This window comes from Paramisgurnus dabryanus, chromosome 4 (genome assembly GCF_030506205.2).
Source record: "Paramisgurnus dabryanus chromosome 4, PD_genome_1.1, whole genome shotgun sequence".
In the NCBI taxonomy this organism is placed as follows: domain Eukaryota; kingdom Metazoa; phylum Chordata; class Actinopteri; order Cypriniformes; family Cobitidae; genus Paramisgurnus; species Paramisgurnus dabryanus.
In genome coordinates, this window is record NC_133340.1 from 3,227,855 (window position 1) to 3,246,662 (window position 18,808).

The following is an 18,808-nucleotide window of genomic DNA, read 5'->3' on the forward strand; positions in this document are numbered from 1 at the left end:
TTAACACTTTGAGTCTCATTTCTGGTTTGTTTTGGATGAACTACAGTGATGGACACAGAAATTTTGACAATGGGTCGTGTCTTGACTTTTTGACTCGTTTAGAAGCGTCTCTTGACTGCTTCAGAATGGAAGTCAATGACCATCCACAAACATGTCATTAAAACAACCTTTAATGTTCATTTTCAAAACTGTGCTACTCACCGAGTGGTTTGTGGTGTTCGTTGATGATTAAAAACAAGTTGTGTAGCGAAATACAGTTTCTGTCGTGTTTTATTTGGCATTTTGTAAAATTCCATTGACTTCTCTTGGAAGACTCATTGCTCGCTGATATATCACTCCGCCGCCGGGAAACAGAAAAGGGTCTGTTTACATGTGGTTCTAGTTTTTTCGCTCGGTTTCTCTCAGAAGAAATGTTTCCCATATTTGATGGCTCAGTGACCAGCTTTAGGTTTGAAGTTGAGCTCGATTGTGACTGTCTATACGCTAGACACCGAGGGTACTTGTATGGCAAAGTGGTTGTCGCCATCAAGTGGTCGGGAGTGTGCTAACTCTTCAGACTCAAATATAGAGCGGAAGTATATACACGGTTGTGAGGTATCTGAAAAAATAGTTCCACTATAGCAAATAACATGGATTGAAATCATACATTGCGCCAATATATTTGTTTTTAATCATCAACGAACACCACGAACCACTCGGTGAGTAGGACCGTTTTGGAAATGAAGGTTAAGTGTTGTTTTAATGACATGTTTGTGCTTGGCCATTGACTTCCATTCTGAAGCAGTCAAGAGACGCTTCTAAACGAGTCAAAAAGTCAAGACACGACCCATTGTCAAAATTTCTGTGTCCATCACTGTAGTTCATCCAAAACAAACCAGAAATGAGACTAAAAAGTGTTAAATACCGGAATTATCCTTTAAGACAGGGGTTCCCAAACTTTTTTTCCTGCGCACCCCCTTCTATGTTCCAACCGGGTTGGCGCACCCCCAATCCCTGCTTAAAAAAAAAACATGCTAAAAAGATTTGTTTTTAAAGACTCATGTTTAATCATGCGCAAATAACCAGGGGCCGGTTGCAACAGCCGGACGTTAAGAAGTTGGGTGTAAGTCCTACGTCTGACATTGTGAAAAATATTTACGCGTGTTGCACCATCTGAAACTACGACCAGACGCAGCTACGCTCAGCGTAGATGATGCGCGCCCCACGTGTATGCGTTTAACCACTGTGGTATTTAGATGCCATTCGAGTTTACTATGGTAAAAAAACATACACTTACTGCCGTCAGCTAATAGATGATAAATGAGAGTTTCCTCATGTTTACCAGTGCGCTCTCCTTCTAGATGCGTGCGTAACGTGCAGACCCATCATTCACGAAATATGATTCATTATAATCATATTGAATCATATTCATTTTAACAGCTCAAGTTTAAAACAAAATTAAATGAGAGCTTTTATTAAGTTCTCTACATTGTCTTTGTAAGTATTTATGTATTTTATTATATTATTCATTGGCGGTCTCTTTACCATGCATGAAAACACATTGGTCGCATATCCTGTGCATTAGACGTGCCCATGTCTCGTCATATTTTATTATTTCTATTTTTGCCATAAAAAAGTTTCTCTCTCTTGGTCCTTCTCCTCCTTCGTGACTAACAACTTTATCATAAGACGTCTCACACTTGACAGTTTCTCTGATTTCAGCCATTTAAGCATATTTATAATATATATGGAATGAATGAAACGAGTTGGCACGCATTTAGGCTGCAGTGCATAACAGAAGAGCAGTGCGTAGAAAAAGACAGCAGCTGTCTTCTACGTTTCTATCAAAAACTAATTAATTATAGTTTTTTTATTTAAATTAAAAGTGATTACAAAGGAAATGTTTACTGTTCATTTTTTTATTTATTTATTGTATGGAAAAATCCCACTTAAAGAAACAGACCGCCATTACAGTTTTCCTCTCGCGCACCCCCTGGTGGCAGCTTGCGTACCCCTGGGGGTGCGCGCACCACACTTTGGGAATCCCTGCTTTAAGATATAAACAAACGTTTTTATTAGAAAAAGAATACTGTGAGATCATTTTGTTTGTATGTGCCCTGTCAAGAACAGAAAGATTTTATGTTGGCTTACTTTCTTGAAGTATATGTATACGCACTACTTAGGGCACTTAAACGCGTGCACACACACAGGTGAATTCCAAACTGCGCTTCAGGAAGAAGATGCAGCATAAACTGTCGCTTCGCTTCACATAAAAACGTTAATGGACTACAGTATAGCCCTTTTCACACAGACATTCCATAAAATACACGGGAAAGGCATCCTGGATTTTTCCGATTTTTTGTTCATTCACACTGCCATGATTACCCGGCATCTGATGTCCGGGAAAGACACGTGACCTGTTGAAAGTCCCGCCCTCTATTCTACAGCATATGAAGTTTGCTAATTATTTATTATTTATCTCTCCAGAAAGCACTTGTGTGCATTTTTATTTATGATAAGACTATAAAGGAGCGCGTGAACGCACAGTTCTATGCTGGTGAATGATCTCAGCTTCTGAGTGGATATTTGACGAGCTCCCTGATCTCTGCTTTAATACAGTTTTCAGACATTTCTCATCGTGATTGTTTATATGCATTTAAAACCCGCATTTTGAGGAGCTGAACGATATATCTTGTTGGGATGACAGGCGGGTATTTTCGTTTATTATAGCTCAAATGAGCACATGACGCGATATTCTTTTATGCTGCTGAATGATCTCTGTTTCAACGCAGTAAGTAACGAGCTAACTTACCTGATATCTGCTTCAGTCCAGTTTGCTAACATTTCTCGTTGTGAATGTTGTAAATCCCTCATTTTAAAGAGTTGAACCAACTTCATGTTGCCATGTCACGCGCGTCCTCACTACGGCACGTATATACGTCTCATTTATTATTTCCTGATAACTGCTTCAATATACTTTGCAACATTTCTCTGAATGTTTATATGCATGTTATCTCTCGTTGTAAGGAGCTGAACCATTACTTTTGATGACGCTCGCGTCCTCACTACGACACGCCCATTAGGGCATTCTTTCGGCTTCTTGTTCACACAGAGCGTTTTCCGTATATCTGACTAGGTCGTCTTTCCGGCAACGATCCCAGAAGATTAACGGGACGAGTTTGTGTTCACACAGACGCTTGTCTGGCAATTTTACGGGTATTTTCTGGGACAAAAAGGTCTGTGTGAAAGGTAACGCCTTTTTGCGGTTACATTCTTTTAAATCACTTGAATGTTAACATTTGCATGCCTTAGAAACACGTGCAAATGATAAACTTTCCCTATTTAAATTTGCATATTTATCCGCGAATCGCATGCGAGCCGAACCGTGGGTTGTGATCCGTATGGATCACGGATCAACTGCGATCCGTCACAGCACTACTATTTATGTATTATGAAGTTAGAGCACAACTTTAAAAAAGTAAGTTACACGGTTCTTAAAATTTGTAGTTAAGTCAACTTAAAAAATATTGGTTAATGCCAAAAATGACCTTTTTATAATGAACTGTTATGTTTTAATTACCTTAGAATGAGACATTTCATCTACATACACAGAGGGTCCCTTTACGTGGAAGTCGCCATTTTGTGCCGCCATGTTTCTATAGACGCCCTTAACGGGCAAACTTTTTTACTAAGTTTGCTCCGTCAATTACATGTTTTTCCAATGGAGGTTACCATAGCTTCTCTATACGTTTCAAAGGGGGTGAGCAGTGGACTGAGGGGTTGGTTGCAATTCGCAACCTCACCACTGGATGCCCCTAAAATTTACACACTGCACCTATAAGTTAAATTACTAAATTAAACATTTAAGGCAACCAGATAACTTTACGCAGATACTTTTTTACATTGTGGGAGGTTACAGATAATCCTATATTGATTCTGAATCGCAAAGGCGATATTATGCACAGCTCTTACATGTATTATGGCTCTTTACCCTGCTGGAAAAACCAGCATACCAGCAAGACCAGCATATGTTGTGTTTTGGTGCTGGCATGGTGGTGACCACCAGCTAAACCAGCACTGAACCAGCATGGAAATGATGCTGGTCTATGCTGTTTTTTCAGCAGGATAATCAGTATCAATCTCAAATTACTGCGAGTTGGAGTCATTTAAAACATGCATTTGAAAAAGCAACAGATAATAAATATTGTTTATCATCACAAAATACCTGAAAAGGTTTAAAGAACAGCGACATGCTACTTCTTCATCTGTGCATATTGAGTTTCTGTTCGGGAGCGCCCTCTGGCTTTTGGATGTAGCGGTATTTCACCCAACTATTATGTTGCATTCACACCAGCCGTGGTTGAGGCGGCAAAAACGCTTTTTGCGCATAGTTGAACGCTTGAACATTTGAGTTTACTTGCTTCATTCGCGTGTGAAATTCTAATCATTTGAGACATTTACGAGGAAATTCGTGTCATGGGACGGGCTTCTGCGACACTGCTGAGACTCTGCTCGCTTCCTGTAATCACGTCACTACTACAGCAAGGCCGAAGTTCAGATGTTTCAACTCGCGCCCTTCCCGCGGCAACGCTCAATTTGCGCGGAACACACGGCGGCATTCGCACCGCGCCTACCGCGTGTATCGCGGTGCAGGATGACTAATCGCGTCTTTGCATTGACTTAACATGTAAATCACTCGCGCTTGCCACCTCTACCGTGTCTGGTGTGAACCCTGCATTACACTCAACTTTCATTGAGAAGCATAGCAAGCAAATCACACGATTTATCGTCCCAGCCCTAATTTAAAGCTTCTAAGTTAGGTGTATGAAATGATAAAGTTTTACATGATTTCAAAGTCTAGTTAAGATTATAATAGCTTTTTTCTTGTTATAAAGTTATAACATAACAGAAATAAACTTGAATCAGGAATATAGTTTAAAATGCAGATGCAACAAGGTAAAATAAAATGTCTATATAATTAAAAAAAAAAAATTTAATTTTTAATATTCCTGAAACTTTAGGTATTTCCATTTTCACATGGCTGAAATTTCAAAGGAGTCTTTTACTTTATTTATTTTTTTGCTTTATCCCATTCAATTTATTCTAAAGTGTGAAGTCTCAATTAATATGAGGTTATAAAACTAAAATTAGTAAATAAGTATGCATGTCACACTGACAGACATTTTCATTACCACTAGGCTAAAAACCACTTGAACACTGCTAAATAACACAATAAATCTCCGTTTTAATTTTCAATACATCAACAGAACTTGGTCAGATGGTTTGTTTCAGATGGTTTGCTTTAGCAGCTAATAAATGGCAGCGTGTGATTGGTTGAGATGGATGCTGTCCAATCACTGTGCAGCTATGCATCCTACATTTGTTTTAACTTGTGACTGAACATGACATTTTTCATGTTTTCTGAGGAAGTCTAAATAGGGAAGAATCTAAATATGCTGAAGGCAGGAAGAAAGACTCAGTGTTTGTTCTCTGTCGTTCAATTTACTGCCTGTCACTCAAACACTTTTCTAACCCATTACAATACAATAACTGTCTCTCATATTACAACAAATTCTGTTCGAACCATCTTTTATTTATCAAAGTGTAAAGAAAGCTTAACAAACAACCAGTTCATACAACAATGACCAATAAAAGCATAAAACTGATCTCACATCAGTATCTCCAGTGTGTACAGCTGGACTCGAGTAAAAATAGACTCAAGGCTTATTCATTCAGATAAATGTGGTGTCCTGTTTGACAGGATACATATGGCCATCCCACATACTGTACAGTAATTTAGCAGGACTGCAGCAGTTGTAATGGGATAAACACGCGCGTCTGTTTTTTTTAACTTGGGTCAGACTTCCTCATTCAGGAGAACATGAAACCGATGCTCCGAGCGCAACTGCAAATAGACTGTGTGTAAATTATGTAACGCATTTATCTAACAGATCTCAAAAGAGGGTGAGGTAAGAAACTATTTGCGCTTGTAATAGTGACAAGCCCTTTCAATAAACATATTTGTTCAAGCATCTCAACTACAGTAGACTTATAAAGAAACACTGACTCAACCAATGGCACGAGTTTGTGGGCGGGGCTATCTTTGCAATATTTTCTGAGAGTGCTACTGATGTTAAAACACACAGACTTTGTCTGAATATATTTTTGGTTTAGTTAGTTAATTGTTGGTATTTCATGCAAGCATGTTTGTGTCACTCATTTGAGTCACATGGATCCTCTTTAAGCAAATCACATGTTTTTTTGCATCTTAGGCGGAAATCGTCTTTCATAATAGTCATTTTCTTGTAACTCTTGAATTGTTGTATATTTGCTTTTCATTGATGTACATTCAGCTATCACAGCATGGTCTGAACCAATACAGAGGTAAAAAAAAAAACATATGACTGTCATTGTACCACGTTGCTGAAATCACTTGAGAATTATTGGGAAATGTCAAAATCTTCAGTCAGGAGATTCTGGAGGCAAACGTTACATACACAAACGCTGTTCATGTGATCAGCATCATTAACTCAGTGAGTATTTGCATGGGTTTTGTCAGAGCATGGCATCTAAATATATACACCAACGAATCAAACCCGCTGAGAAAACAACAAAGATCTGTTTCAGCCGATAAAAACGTTTTGAATACCACCACAGTGTTCATGTGCATGCTGGCAGGCGCGTCTTTTTAGGGATTTATCAATAAAGTGGGCAGAAGATAAATAAGGACCCTCCTTTTTAATTTACATAACGTTTGCACAATGATAAAAAATGCATGCTTTCGACTTTTCGTGCTAAAACAGCCGCAAAGACCAGCTGAAATGCTTTTGTTTACATTACATTATGCCTAAATAAAACAGGATACCGCCTTCAATAAGGTCCGAAAGACAAAAGGTAGTTTCGGACAGGCAGCGTCCTATGTCCCAGGAATAGTGAGAGACAGGAATACAATCCCATCTAGGGCCCACAGGATATTATTATGACAACATGTCTGGTTTATTGCAAAACAAACAATAAACAACAATAAAGCTACAATCCCTGTAGGCTATGGTGAGGGGGGGTTCATCTTTAAAATTAAATTAAATTCCAAAGATGAACAGACAAGCAAAAAATCACCAGTCATAAGATTTCCTGGGATTTTTGTTTTAGTTTTACCCCTTCTCTCGCATTTTCGCCAGACATTCTGTAACGCCAGTTGGACAATCATCTGTCATTAACCTAAATCGTGTCCAAACTGTCACGTCTCTCATCTGTTTCTGTGCATGGAGATCTCATGTGGACTGCAGTCAGGCGAAACGGTCAGCTGTGCTCTGGGGACAGCCAACACACCACACCCCCTTTATCACTCAGATTTAATCAGCACAGGCGGCTAAACAAATTCATCATCCAATTCCATGTCTCAGTTGTCCGCACATACTGACAGCTAATGCAGATTAAAACTGCAATGTTACCAAACAGTAAGACCTCAGTAGCTGGGTTTCCATTAAAGGGGCCATGGCAGACTTTTTCCATGTTTAAGTGCTATAATTGGGTTCCCAGTGCTTCTATCTAGGCCTGTCGCGATAACAAATTTTGCTAGACGATAAATTGCCTCAGAATTTATCGCGATAGACGGTAACATTGATGCTCCGGGGCCATTATAATAATGCAGATACACCTTTTCAAAGATTTATAAACTTTTATTTCTAAACAATAAGTAATACTGGAACTGGAAGACATTTTAAATATCCACAAGAAATGAACAAAATAACAGGATGATTGCGTTTTAGGTGCATATGCATGTTTGTCGTGTTGCCACTACAAACTGCTACGTTTTTACCACAAATGCGACATAACGGCTCGTTCAGGTTTAGTGGTTCACCTCGGTCATTAGGTTTAAATCCAAAGTACTCCCACACTGCAGCTGTAGCGTTTGGTTTTGAAACTTGGCTGTTTACACTTGGTATTAAGATGTGTTTTTGATCAGATCACAAGTGGACGAGAGAGACCTATCACGTTTACACCTGGTATTTAAATCCGTCTCTTTTGTCCACTTTCGACCGCTTCTGTGCTGAATACTGTGAGGGGGTGGTCTGTCGAGACGGTGGGCGAGTCTCTCCGCTGTCATTTGAACGCCAGCGGGAGTAATTATGAGTTTATATGGACGCAAACTAATATTATGTCAACTGCTTGTTTAGCAAGTAAACATGCTGCACAGTATTTTCTACATGTATGTTAGAGCTTTCTCTGAATTTTCAGCGCAATTGATGAAATAAGATCGCGCAACTTTCACACGCTTGCAAAATGAAACTGCGGAGATCACCCGCTTTAGTTTTTCAATGAAAGGCTAAAAATAGCACTGTTCACCTTGTGTCAGAAAAGTCAGAAAAGACGTAAAACATTGTGATCCGATCGATAAAAACGCATGTTAATGACAAGTGTAAACAGCCTCTAGTAAATCCATATTTTTCTCCAACTCTCGTCTCAACTAGTGTTTTCTCCTGCTACACTTCTCACGCGGCGCTCATCCTCCTCAGTACTCCTACTGTGATAGGCTACACCAGGAGTCCCCCCTCCCCACACAGATCATGCGACTGACAAATGACTGACGAGGGTTCACTCCTTGTCACTCGTTGCACGGAGCGGTCATCCAGTCTCTTTGGTAGAGAGAGAGAGAGACAAGAAAAACAAACAAGCATGCAAATGTGAATTATTGCGGCCGAAAAAAATGATCAAGCTCATTTTATTTACCGTGCGATTAATCGATTTATCGTTTATCGCGACAGGCCTACTTCTATCAACCTAGAAAATGTGAAAAAGATCAACCCAGTAACTTAGTTTTGGTAAACCATTCTCCGCAAACATGTGAAAAAATAGGTCACTGAAATTTGCTTCTCCTTATGATGTCATAAGAAGATCTTATTATAATAATACCGCCCCTTAATCTGCATTTTAAAGAACACACCCAAAACGACAAATTTTTGCTCTCACCTACAAAGTGGCAATTTTAACATGTTATAATAAATTATCTATATGGTATTTTAGCTAAAACTTCACATGTGTACTCTAGGGACACTAAAGATTTATTTTACATCTTAAAAAGTCTTGTACCGAGCCCCTAAGGTGACATTGGAGTAAAAAAAAGCTAAAGTTTAGTTTCATGTGCTCACGCGAAACTTTCATGTGCTCACGCGAAACTTTCATGTGCTCACGCGAAACTTTCATGTGCTCACGCGAAACTTTCATGTGCTCACGCGAAACTTTCATGTGCTCACGCGAAACTTTCATGTGCTCACGCAAAACTTTCATGTGCTCACGCAAAACTTTCATGTGCTCACGCAAAACTTTCATGTGCTCACGCAAAACTTTCATGTGCTCACGCAAAACCTTCATGTGCTCACGCAAAACGTTCATGTGCTCACGCGAAACCTTCATGTGCAGAATTTTTTTTAAATGTGTAGTTTCTTGCGCTCGCATAAAACTATCACGTGCTTGCGCGAAACTATTGCGCGCGCATGTCAAACTTTCGCTTTCACGTGGGCGCGCGTTAGTTTCAGGTGAGCACGCAAAACTAAACTTTAAAAAAAATTCTGCACATGAAGGTTTCGCGTGAGCACATGAAAGTTTCGCGTGAGCACATGAAAGTTTCGCGTGAGCACATGAAAGTTTCGCCTGAGCACATGAAAGTTTCGCCTGAGCACATGAAAGTTTCGCCTGAGCACATGAAAGTTTCGCGTGAGCACATGAAAGTTTCGCCTGAGCACATGAAAGTTTCGCGTGAGCACAAACTTTATTTAATTTTTGCTCCATGTCCCCTTAGGGGCTCCTTAGTCTAGTGACATGGCCCCTTTAAAACGTGAAGCAATTTTTTTCTAAATTCGGTAAAAAAGAAAAACAAACAAATGCGAATTAGGTGCGAATTTTGATGCAGGCACTAGCATCAAGGTCATAATGACGTCGTCGAGCCCCATATGAGAAAGACAACATCAGTTGATAGCTATACGGTCCGTGACGTGGGTTTAATGTTCGCTACATCAGAATTTATCCAGCAAATGGGTTTCCAACTCCCATTTTTTGCAATTACTCTTTTCCCGATAAAATCCTGACCTCAAGTAGGGGGTGCGCGACTGCGCGGTAATTTGCATGCAATATCATGCACATCTAGACAGTAAAGCCGGTCCCTTGATTAGTAGCAAGTCGCCATCACCTGCTATTCACATGGAGCAGCATTTACTACACAAAGCCGTAGTTCACTGACAAGCTGGGCCATATCGCATACATATCGCAGGCAACACGTACGTGGTAATTAATGCAAAATTGCCCCGATTGTCAGAGAACTACGGCTTTGTGTTGTAAATGCCTCTCCATCTGAATAGCAGGTGATGGCAATTTACTTCTAATCACAAAGCCGGCTTCACTGTTGAGATTCGCAATGATAATCACATGTGAATTTCGCGGATCCCTAACTTCAAGCGAGCATAAAAACGTTTTATTTGAAATTTGGCGCTTCCATCATTTGTTTCTTATGCGATACTTCAACATGTGCATAAAATCAGTGTGATCGGAAACCCAGCTACTGTGTGTGTGTGCGCGCATGTCACCTCAGTAATCATAAAAACAGAAATAAATAGATAAGGAAGTAATTAATTCTTATCTAAAGAAGCAATTTCCCACAAGAGTGTTTTTGGGACATTCCTTTGCATTTCCATGTAGAAGTAGTTTAGAAAATCAACTTCACAGTTTTAAACCTAATAAAGCTCTTGATTAAAGGAACCACAAAACTTCATGCACACCATAGTCAACACACAAGAGGAACAACCAGCAGATGCAGAAATAATGACTGTCAGCTGATTCTGACAAATTCTTGACATCAAACACAAACAGCTCTTCAAACAGAGATAATGCATTTTAAAAACCAATAGAAATATCTTAATAAAACCATATTCAAATACAGTCTGTTGAAGACTCTAAATACAGATGTAAAAGTCCACAAGATATGGATGCATAACAATTAATCGCGTTTAATATAGCAGAATAAAAGTTTTTATTTACATATATGTGTGTGTGTGAACTGTGTATAATAATTATGTATATATGCACACATGCATGTATAATTTTAAGAAAAAGGGACAAACCAAATGCTATACATAATCTGGGTTAATTTAATACAACGGCTGGGTTTGTCCCTTTTCAACCCAACATCGTGTTGAAAATAACTTTAAACATTTTTAGTGTGAATGATAGTGTCAGTAAAACCAACAGCCGTACAGCAATATTTGCCTGAATACACGTACTATACGCTATACAGCATGCTGTGTTTCAACAGAACTGAGTATGCTAAGTGTGTTTGAAGAAAAGATATTTACTCAGAGCAAATAACACTGATGAGAAACTACAAGCTCAAGTACATACTGATATTAGTGAATACATTGGAAAAACAATTATAGGGCAATGAAGAAGGCAAATTTAAGGAAGGTTCAGATGGGGATGAGATGGGACTCTTATGCTGGTAATTAAAATGATAGTGTTTGATACTTAGTAAAAGTATGATTGACAGTAAGAAGAATGTAGAAGTATGTTATATCATTTGCTAATTTTTCATTCCCCTGAAAAGAGAACAATGAGCAATTCTGACTCATTCTGCTGTTTTTCTCTTCACCTCTGAGGTAAATCACTTTAAATGGACAGTGTCAAATCTGACTCAGATCAGTTTAAAACTGAACACAGAATCTCTGGTGAACACTCCAGTGTCTGAACGCAGCGTTTCGATTTGGTCTGTCAATGCTGCTATAGGTATGTGAGCAAAGTAAAACCCTGCAATAAGATTTGCTTATACACACTGTTTTTAGCATATAAAAAGTTTTGCTGAGTGTATATATTAACTCAGCAAGAGTGGGTGCTTACTAAGGGCAAACAAATTGAATAGATGCTGAACACTATCACAGGGGAGACTATGGCCCTCACCCAAAGTGTACCCTAAACACTTTGGTAGTCTGCACTTTCAAAACGTAACATCACTTTGACTGGCGGGAAGAAGGCCCTGTACCTACCCTAAGGTCTTTCTACAAGTCCGATGTAACCCCGCTTTGACTATCGGGAAGAAGTGCAGGCTCAGGAAAAGGGCACATCAAGGGTACATATCGACCAAAAAGGGGGTCACCCATAAGCATCCTTACCAAATCTAAAACGACAAATGGACCTCCTACGGCAGTGGTCACCAACCCTGTTCCTGGAGATCTACTTTCCTGCAAAGTTCACATTCAACCCCAATCGAATACACCTGAACCTGCCAATCAAGCTTTTCACGGCTACCCAAAAATTGGAGGCAGGTGTGCTGAAGCAGGGTTGGATCTAAAGTAGGCAAAAGGGTAGATCTCTAGAAACAGGGTTGTTGATAGGGTGGCCATTCGTGCCAGTTCTGCCGGACACGTCCCGAACATGAAGTCGCTTTGCTCGACCACATACGTCATTGAGGTTCTCACATTTCAGTTAAAATACATAAGATTTATTTCTTTTAATCATTGTAGTTTCATTCTTACCTTGAAATTTAATGTTTGCTTTTCTGAAATTGAACCCGAAATATTAAACCTTGATGACGTATGCGGTCGACCAAAGCGACTTCCGATGAACGCACCCGAAATCCTGTTTGGGATATGTCTGGCGAAACTGGCACGAATGGCCACCCTAGTTGGTGACCACTGCCTAAGGTCTTGTCACATGAAGGCCATTTTTCAGTCGGAAGGCTTCAGCCTCCTGAGGTCGCATATGCAGGCTGCATACGTCACCAAGCCTGGTTTATTTAAGTTAATGCTCGCTTAGTGAACAAGTCTGTGTGGTGTCCCATCTGTCATTTTTATGCTCCGAAGTGTGCTCATCAGCACCCCCCTTGCACCCTTGATGCGATCTCCGGCGAAGCCCGCACTGCAGCAGGCTTTGCGCACTTTACCAACCCAGAAGTCCTTGCGAAAGGGAGGGGAGGAGTTCACACTGATGTGCAAATACGACTCTGGTGCGCCTTGGACTTGCGTCAAGGGTCCCTAAGGTCTGCACTACATGATGTCATCAAAGTGTGTACTGTGAGGAGGTCCACAAGTCCGAAGTGTGCCAAAAGTGCGCACACTGATCGAAAAGGGGGCGCACATGAGCACCGTTTTTAAAGCTAATATGCCAAATGGTACACCCTTCACACTTAATTAAGGACTTAGCAGACACATGCACACGGCAGCCATTGTAAATCTGTAAAACCACAAGCTCATATGAAGTGCACCTGAAGCAGCCTATAAGGCAAGATTTTTCTTCTTGTTCCAAAGACTCACACGCAACTGAATTGAACTGTACTACTGTAGTGGCCCCTTTTCATGCATAAAATTTTATTTTTAGGTCTTCCAACCTTTAATATGAATACAAAATATCATAAATGTGGTCCATGTAAGTGAGATATTCTGATATTTTATATATTCGAAAGCTAAGGTACAAATGGAATTTAGGTCATTTTTACACATTTTTCACAACAACCCTATACAAAAAGTCATCTGCAAGTTTATAAAAAAATTGTTAGTAAATCATTTATACTGTATGTCATTGAATGACTTCAGATTGCTTCTTTAATAAAAGTTACTATGCATTCAAAAAATGGCCAGCACAATATACTGTTAAAAAGTAAATTCATGACAATTCACATTCAACATTTACTGCAGCTCCTACTGTATATGGTCAAAATGTAACATTTAACAACAAGGCCACTTCTGCTGTCCCGCTGAGAGATGAGACCAGTCTCTTACAACCAGAAATGCAAATATACACACGTGCACACAACACATCCAAGAAGCAAAACATGCACACGCTGCAAGCTAAGAGCAAAAATGGCCGACATTGTTTAACATTTGTTAACCAACATAAGGTGTCTTCATAAAACCAGAAAAGTTGATCCTAAATAAACAAACATAAGCAAGTAGAGATTAGTTTAAGATCAACCCTTCCTTATGAACTGTGTCCTCATAACATTATAAGCAAACCTCCAACTCCATAGGCAAATAAAGACGCTCTCGTATCCTCTTACCGCTTCATTGATGCATGGGTGTTATGGAAAAGCTCGATTGTTCCTTGTTTGATTTTCTATGTGATATTCCACAGCAAAATACTCAGAGATGTTGAGAAGCACATGCTAGAAAAACCACACCCACAGAGGAACATATAGGCAGGTGTTTCTAATTAGGTTTGCACTTGAAAGTAAGCATCCCTGTGCTTCATTCACTCTGAAGGGTGCAAGGTGTTACAGTCTTGTATGTGCACGTTTAGGACAATAAACAACAGTGTGAACATTTTTCACAGTTTTCAGAGAATATATCTTAAGTCTATTTATCTAAATAATTAAAGTTTGCTTCTAAAATAAGATGAAACAGGGGCAGTTTTTGGACTATTTTCCTCAATTCACCCAACATTTATCCCAAAATGTTACTAGCAAACAAGATACAAATACTCATTTGTTTGCGGTGAAGAACTTACAGTTCAGCCCGTCGCAGGATAAAGTGAACCTGTAGAAACTTTCCACTTCCTCTAAAGAGATCTTCACCAAGTCCCTGCAATCCTCCAGGGTTCCCTGTCTCTCCATCAGCATCTTCCCTGACTCGCAGGTACTTCCTTCACCAAAACGTCTCAAATGGCCCAAATGTTTCATAAATGTCACATCCTCTCTTCACTTATATTGCAAACATTCACTTGCTCGTTCTTTACACACTCTCACTTATCTCTCTCTATGTGTGTGCTGCAGGTGGAACGTGCCGTTGTTATTTTCAGTCACTCCCATCTCTGACACAGGTGACGCCCTGTAGCAGCTCTGTGCGCATTCAGTTGACTCATATGCAAACATGCAGTCGCAAAATGTGCTCATCTGTCTCCGCCATCTCATCAGGACCGCCAGATGTCTCATCACGTATACATTCAGATTTATAATGACCAGAGTCTACCCAAAAATGTGAGGTTGCTCTTGCATAGATCATTTGTTTTAAAGAAACATATACATTAAGAATACAGCTTGGACAATTTAGGCTTGGATGTGTTTAAAGAAATGTTTTGGAAATCGAAAAGTAAAAGTGACATATTTTTAAGTACACTCTCAGAAACAAAAGGTACAAAAGTTGTCACTGGGACGGTACGTTTAAAAAGGTCCTAATATGTGGGACAGTGACAAAATTGGTTTGTCAAGATGAGAAATTCAAAAATCTTTAAAAAAAACTTGTTTTAAAAGCACGCATCAGGTTTATTTCAATGCATATAGTGTATTTATGTTGATTTTATGTTGATTTTATTAAATTACATTTGCAGTATGGTTAAGACAGTATGGACCAGAAAATGTCAAATGGTGTAACCGGCAATTGCGCCAATGAATGAAAAATATTAAATATTTTTTCCACCTTGTTAGCATGTAAGCGTAATCATAAAAAAATTAAATATAATTTTATTAGTTATTTCTAAATTTAAATTTTAATGCTTTTTTGTAATATTTGTTTTTACAAATATATTTATATTTTCATTTAAAAAAATTCTAGTTACACCAATTAACACAGACCGTTTACACCACATTGACATTTTTGCAATTATCCCCCAAATATTCTTTTAAAATGAAATAAAACCAGAAATTTTAGACTTGTTCCTCAAAAAAGAGAATGTATGCAAGTAATCTGCAAATGTATTTTGAAATTTTAACCCTTTTACTTTTAATTGAACCATACGGAAACAAAATAATTAACGTCATTGACCCATGAACTCTTTTGGAACAGATATGTATCTTTGAGGGCCCAGTATGTTACCTCTAAGGTAACAATGTGTACCTTTGAGGTACCAATGTGCACCTTTTAGGATAAAAAGGGTACTACCCTAGTAACAACTTTTGTACCTTCTTGTACCCTTTTTCTAAGAGTATATGGTAGCCCATTCTCAAAATATATGGACACACGCACAAAGCAATAAGCAGCTACACTGTCAAAACGAAAGGTGCAAAGCTGTCTCTGGGGCAGTACCCTTTAAAAAAGGTCCTAATATGTACCATTTAGGAACAAATATGTATCTTTGAACTGCCAATATGTACCTTTGAAGTACTAATATGCACTTTTTGGATACAAAGGTGTACCTTTTTGAAAGGGTACTGTCCCAGTGACAACTTTTGTACCTTTATTTCTGAGAGTATACCACTGTACCACCCACGAAACAATTGGGGCAAATACGCCTTGCCCAAGGGCACCACGGTTCCAGTCGCAACCTGAAAGCCATGAGACTTCTCATTTGTTCTCCATTTAATCTTGTTGTTATTTAGTAGAAACAAATAAATAAAAAAATGAATCATGTTCATATTTCATATATATCATTACTAGTACCAGAACACATAACCAAAGTTACTCAGTCTAGTTCTACAAAGTCAAAGTCGCAGAGGTCATTTCGAGGTCTCAGAGTTAATTTACCTGATCGAGGGGTCGGTGTGTATGTGGTTTGGTTCCTCTTAGGTTTAGAAAGAAAACACCACCGCATTTCCATTACTAGCTTTCAGGTTTGTCTTCGCACAGCAGACTAACACACAAAAATACATCCAGCACAGCTTCACCGTCTCTAAGCCGCAGTCTCTTATACTTTGACCTCATGCGAACCACTCAAGTCTAAAGATGTAGTTAACCATTATCAGACTCCATTACAATACAACAACACACACTTTAAAAAAAAAAATGTCACAATCAACATATATTTTATGTAACAAATTAAGTTAAACAATTTCAACAAGTTACCTCAACTTACACAAGTCAAAACTGAAAATAGTAGGTTGACCTTACAGGCAAAACTTCGTGCTGCATAATGAACTGGGTACCTCCATGTTTATAATGCAAAATACATAAGGAATAATTGACGAAGGGCCGTTGAATTATAAGAAAATAATGCACACCCAAGGTGGTAATACGGCACAACGCGAAGCGGAACATTTCTCAGCCAATCAGAATAAAGCATTCAACAGGCCCGCGGTATAAAGTAAAATATATCATATAACAGAAAGATCTGACAATGCAACATCGCCATATCTGATGAAAAGGTATACTTAGACAAAATGTGAATTTAATGGAACCATCCCTAAAATGCCCTGAAATACCCTTGCAATCACTATAAGGACTCAACGAAATCAAATCATGCTAAAGCTCAGGGCTCGCAAAAGCACTAGCCAGATGTCCCAAGGCTGTCGTGCCTTGTAGCCATGCTACCAAAATGCATCTCCGCCCTGCCTGTCAAGCTATCTTGACTTATAGGGAGGAATATACTTAAATACTTTTGGATTCTCTCACAGATTAGGATCGGTAAATATGGTGTATGTAATTTACGCATCTGGTATTTAAATTGCGTTTGAACGTGCGCTCGCAAGCAGTACTACTAATTTCCTCAAACGTCGTCCCGTCAGTCATTAATATCCTAACGAAAAAAATGAAATCTGCCGCAGCAACCTAAATGTGATATAGACTGCATGTGCAGTGAAGAGAATTGCGAAAAAGGCTACAGTATGTGACTCTGTGCAGAACCAGCTCTTAAAGCGACAGTAGCCCCTTTTTTTCTGATCAGAAAAAAATCTGATCTATAACTGGAAAAAAGTTTACAAGACTTGACATCTGAATTGATTTAACAAAAAAAATAGGTCAGCAAAAACAATTTACAGTGTAGGCTTTGTATTTGCAAAATTTGTCTGGTGGTGAAAACTAATTGAGAATCCCTTGGCTATCCCCTTAAAGTAGGGTGTTATTTTCTTATGTGACTTTAGTTCATGTTTCAGATATTTTTTCAGTTCAATTAGAAGGAAATATTTGTACTGATGATTGTGTTATTTGTGTTTTGATAGATGTTTTGTCTCAATATTCTACATTAAAGTAATGTCTTTTTATCTGGGCTACTTGCAGCCATTTCGGGCTACCAAAAACTGAAGAGTGCCTGCCCAAAGGGCTACTAAGGATTTTGGAAATTTTGTGAGCCCTGAATCTGGTCTGAAATCAGTCACAAAATATGTGGAGCCACAAACCTGAATATGCCAGATGACAAGTCCAAAAGAAACGGTTTGGCATAGTGTCGATGTGAACAAGATGGCAACAACACAAAGTCATTGGGATGCTAAGCGCAGAGCCGGCGCCAGACCATAACTAAAACAGAGGGGCACTCGGCTTCTAACAAGGGGCACGCAATAGCAACAATAATTTGCAAAAACAAGACATTAAAAAAACAAATACAGCAACCACACACTCATAGCTTTAAAAAAGCCGCTTTACCATAATCACGTCGTAATGCTGTTAACGGTCTATAGCCACACTTCACATTTAAACTACGTAATTTAAAACAACGCTAACTTACCTTTGAAATAGCTGAAGACGGCGACGTGTAAGAACATTAAACATCCTTAAAACAGTGTCCTGTAGATTTGTAAATTCCACCTCGACCTCTAATCTCTGAGTTTGAGCCAGTCTGTGTTTGCATGAAGATGAAGCAGGCGGTGCTGGTTCGTTCTAAATGTTCTAATATCCATATTTACACGATCCATATAATGCCGCGAAAAAACACGTTGCTAGTATCAAGTCACAAATATGCTAAAGACGTAAGACGGGTGAGACGCGGCAATACATCCAATCAGAGAAACTGGTCTATTTTAATTAAAGAAAACATATATCAACTATATTTTCCTCATTTGATTACATTACAAGTCATGAAACATTCAATGTTTAATTTATTTTAATTATTCTTGATATATATTAAAGTAATAAAAAACTTTGTAGGGGGGGCACTGCCCGCGAATGCCCCCCCTTGACGCCGGCCCTGGCTAAGCGTGGTTTCATAT

General features: G+C 39.0%; 1 protein-coding gene across 13 annotated transcripts in view; it reads right to left on the reverse strand.

Annotated features, from left to right (window-relative positions):
- LOC135746584 (guanine nucleotide exchange factor DBS-like) overlaps positions 1 to 18,808 on the reverse strand; it is an 88,359-nt gene that overhangs the window by 62,256 nt on the left and 7,295 nt on the right. For 6 of the 13 annotated variants that reach the window (XM_065265202.2, XM_073814209.1, XM_065265200.2 and 3 more), the window contains exon 1: positions 14,464 to 14,701. The exons of 5 other annotated variants lie outside the window; for them this stretch is intronic. In XM_065265202.2, the coding sequence (XP_065121274.1) occupies positions 14,464 to 14,635 (172 nt within the window). In that variant the 5' untranslated portion in view covers positions 14,636 to 14,701. Of the gene's footprint in view, positions 1 to 14,463; positions 14,703 to 18,808 lie in introns of those variants that run through there. 2 more of the 13 variants (XM_065265193.2, XM_073814211.1) reach the window with 2 other exon arrangements.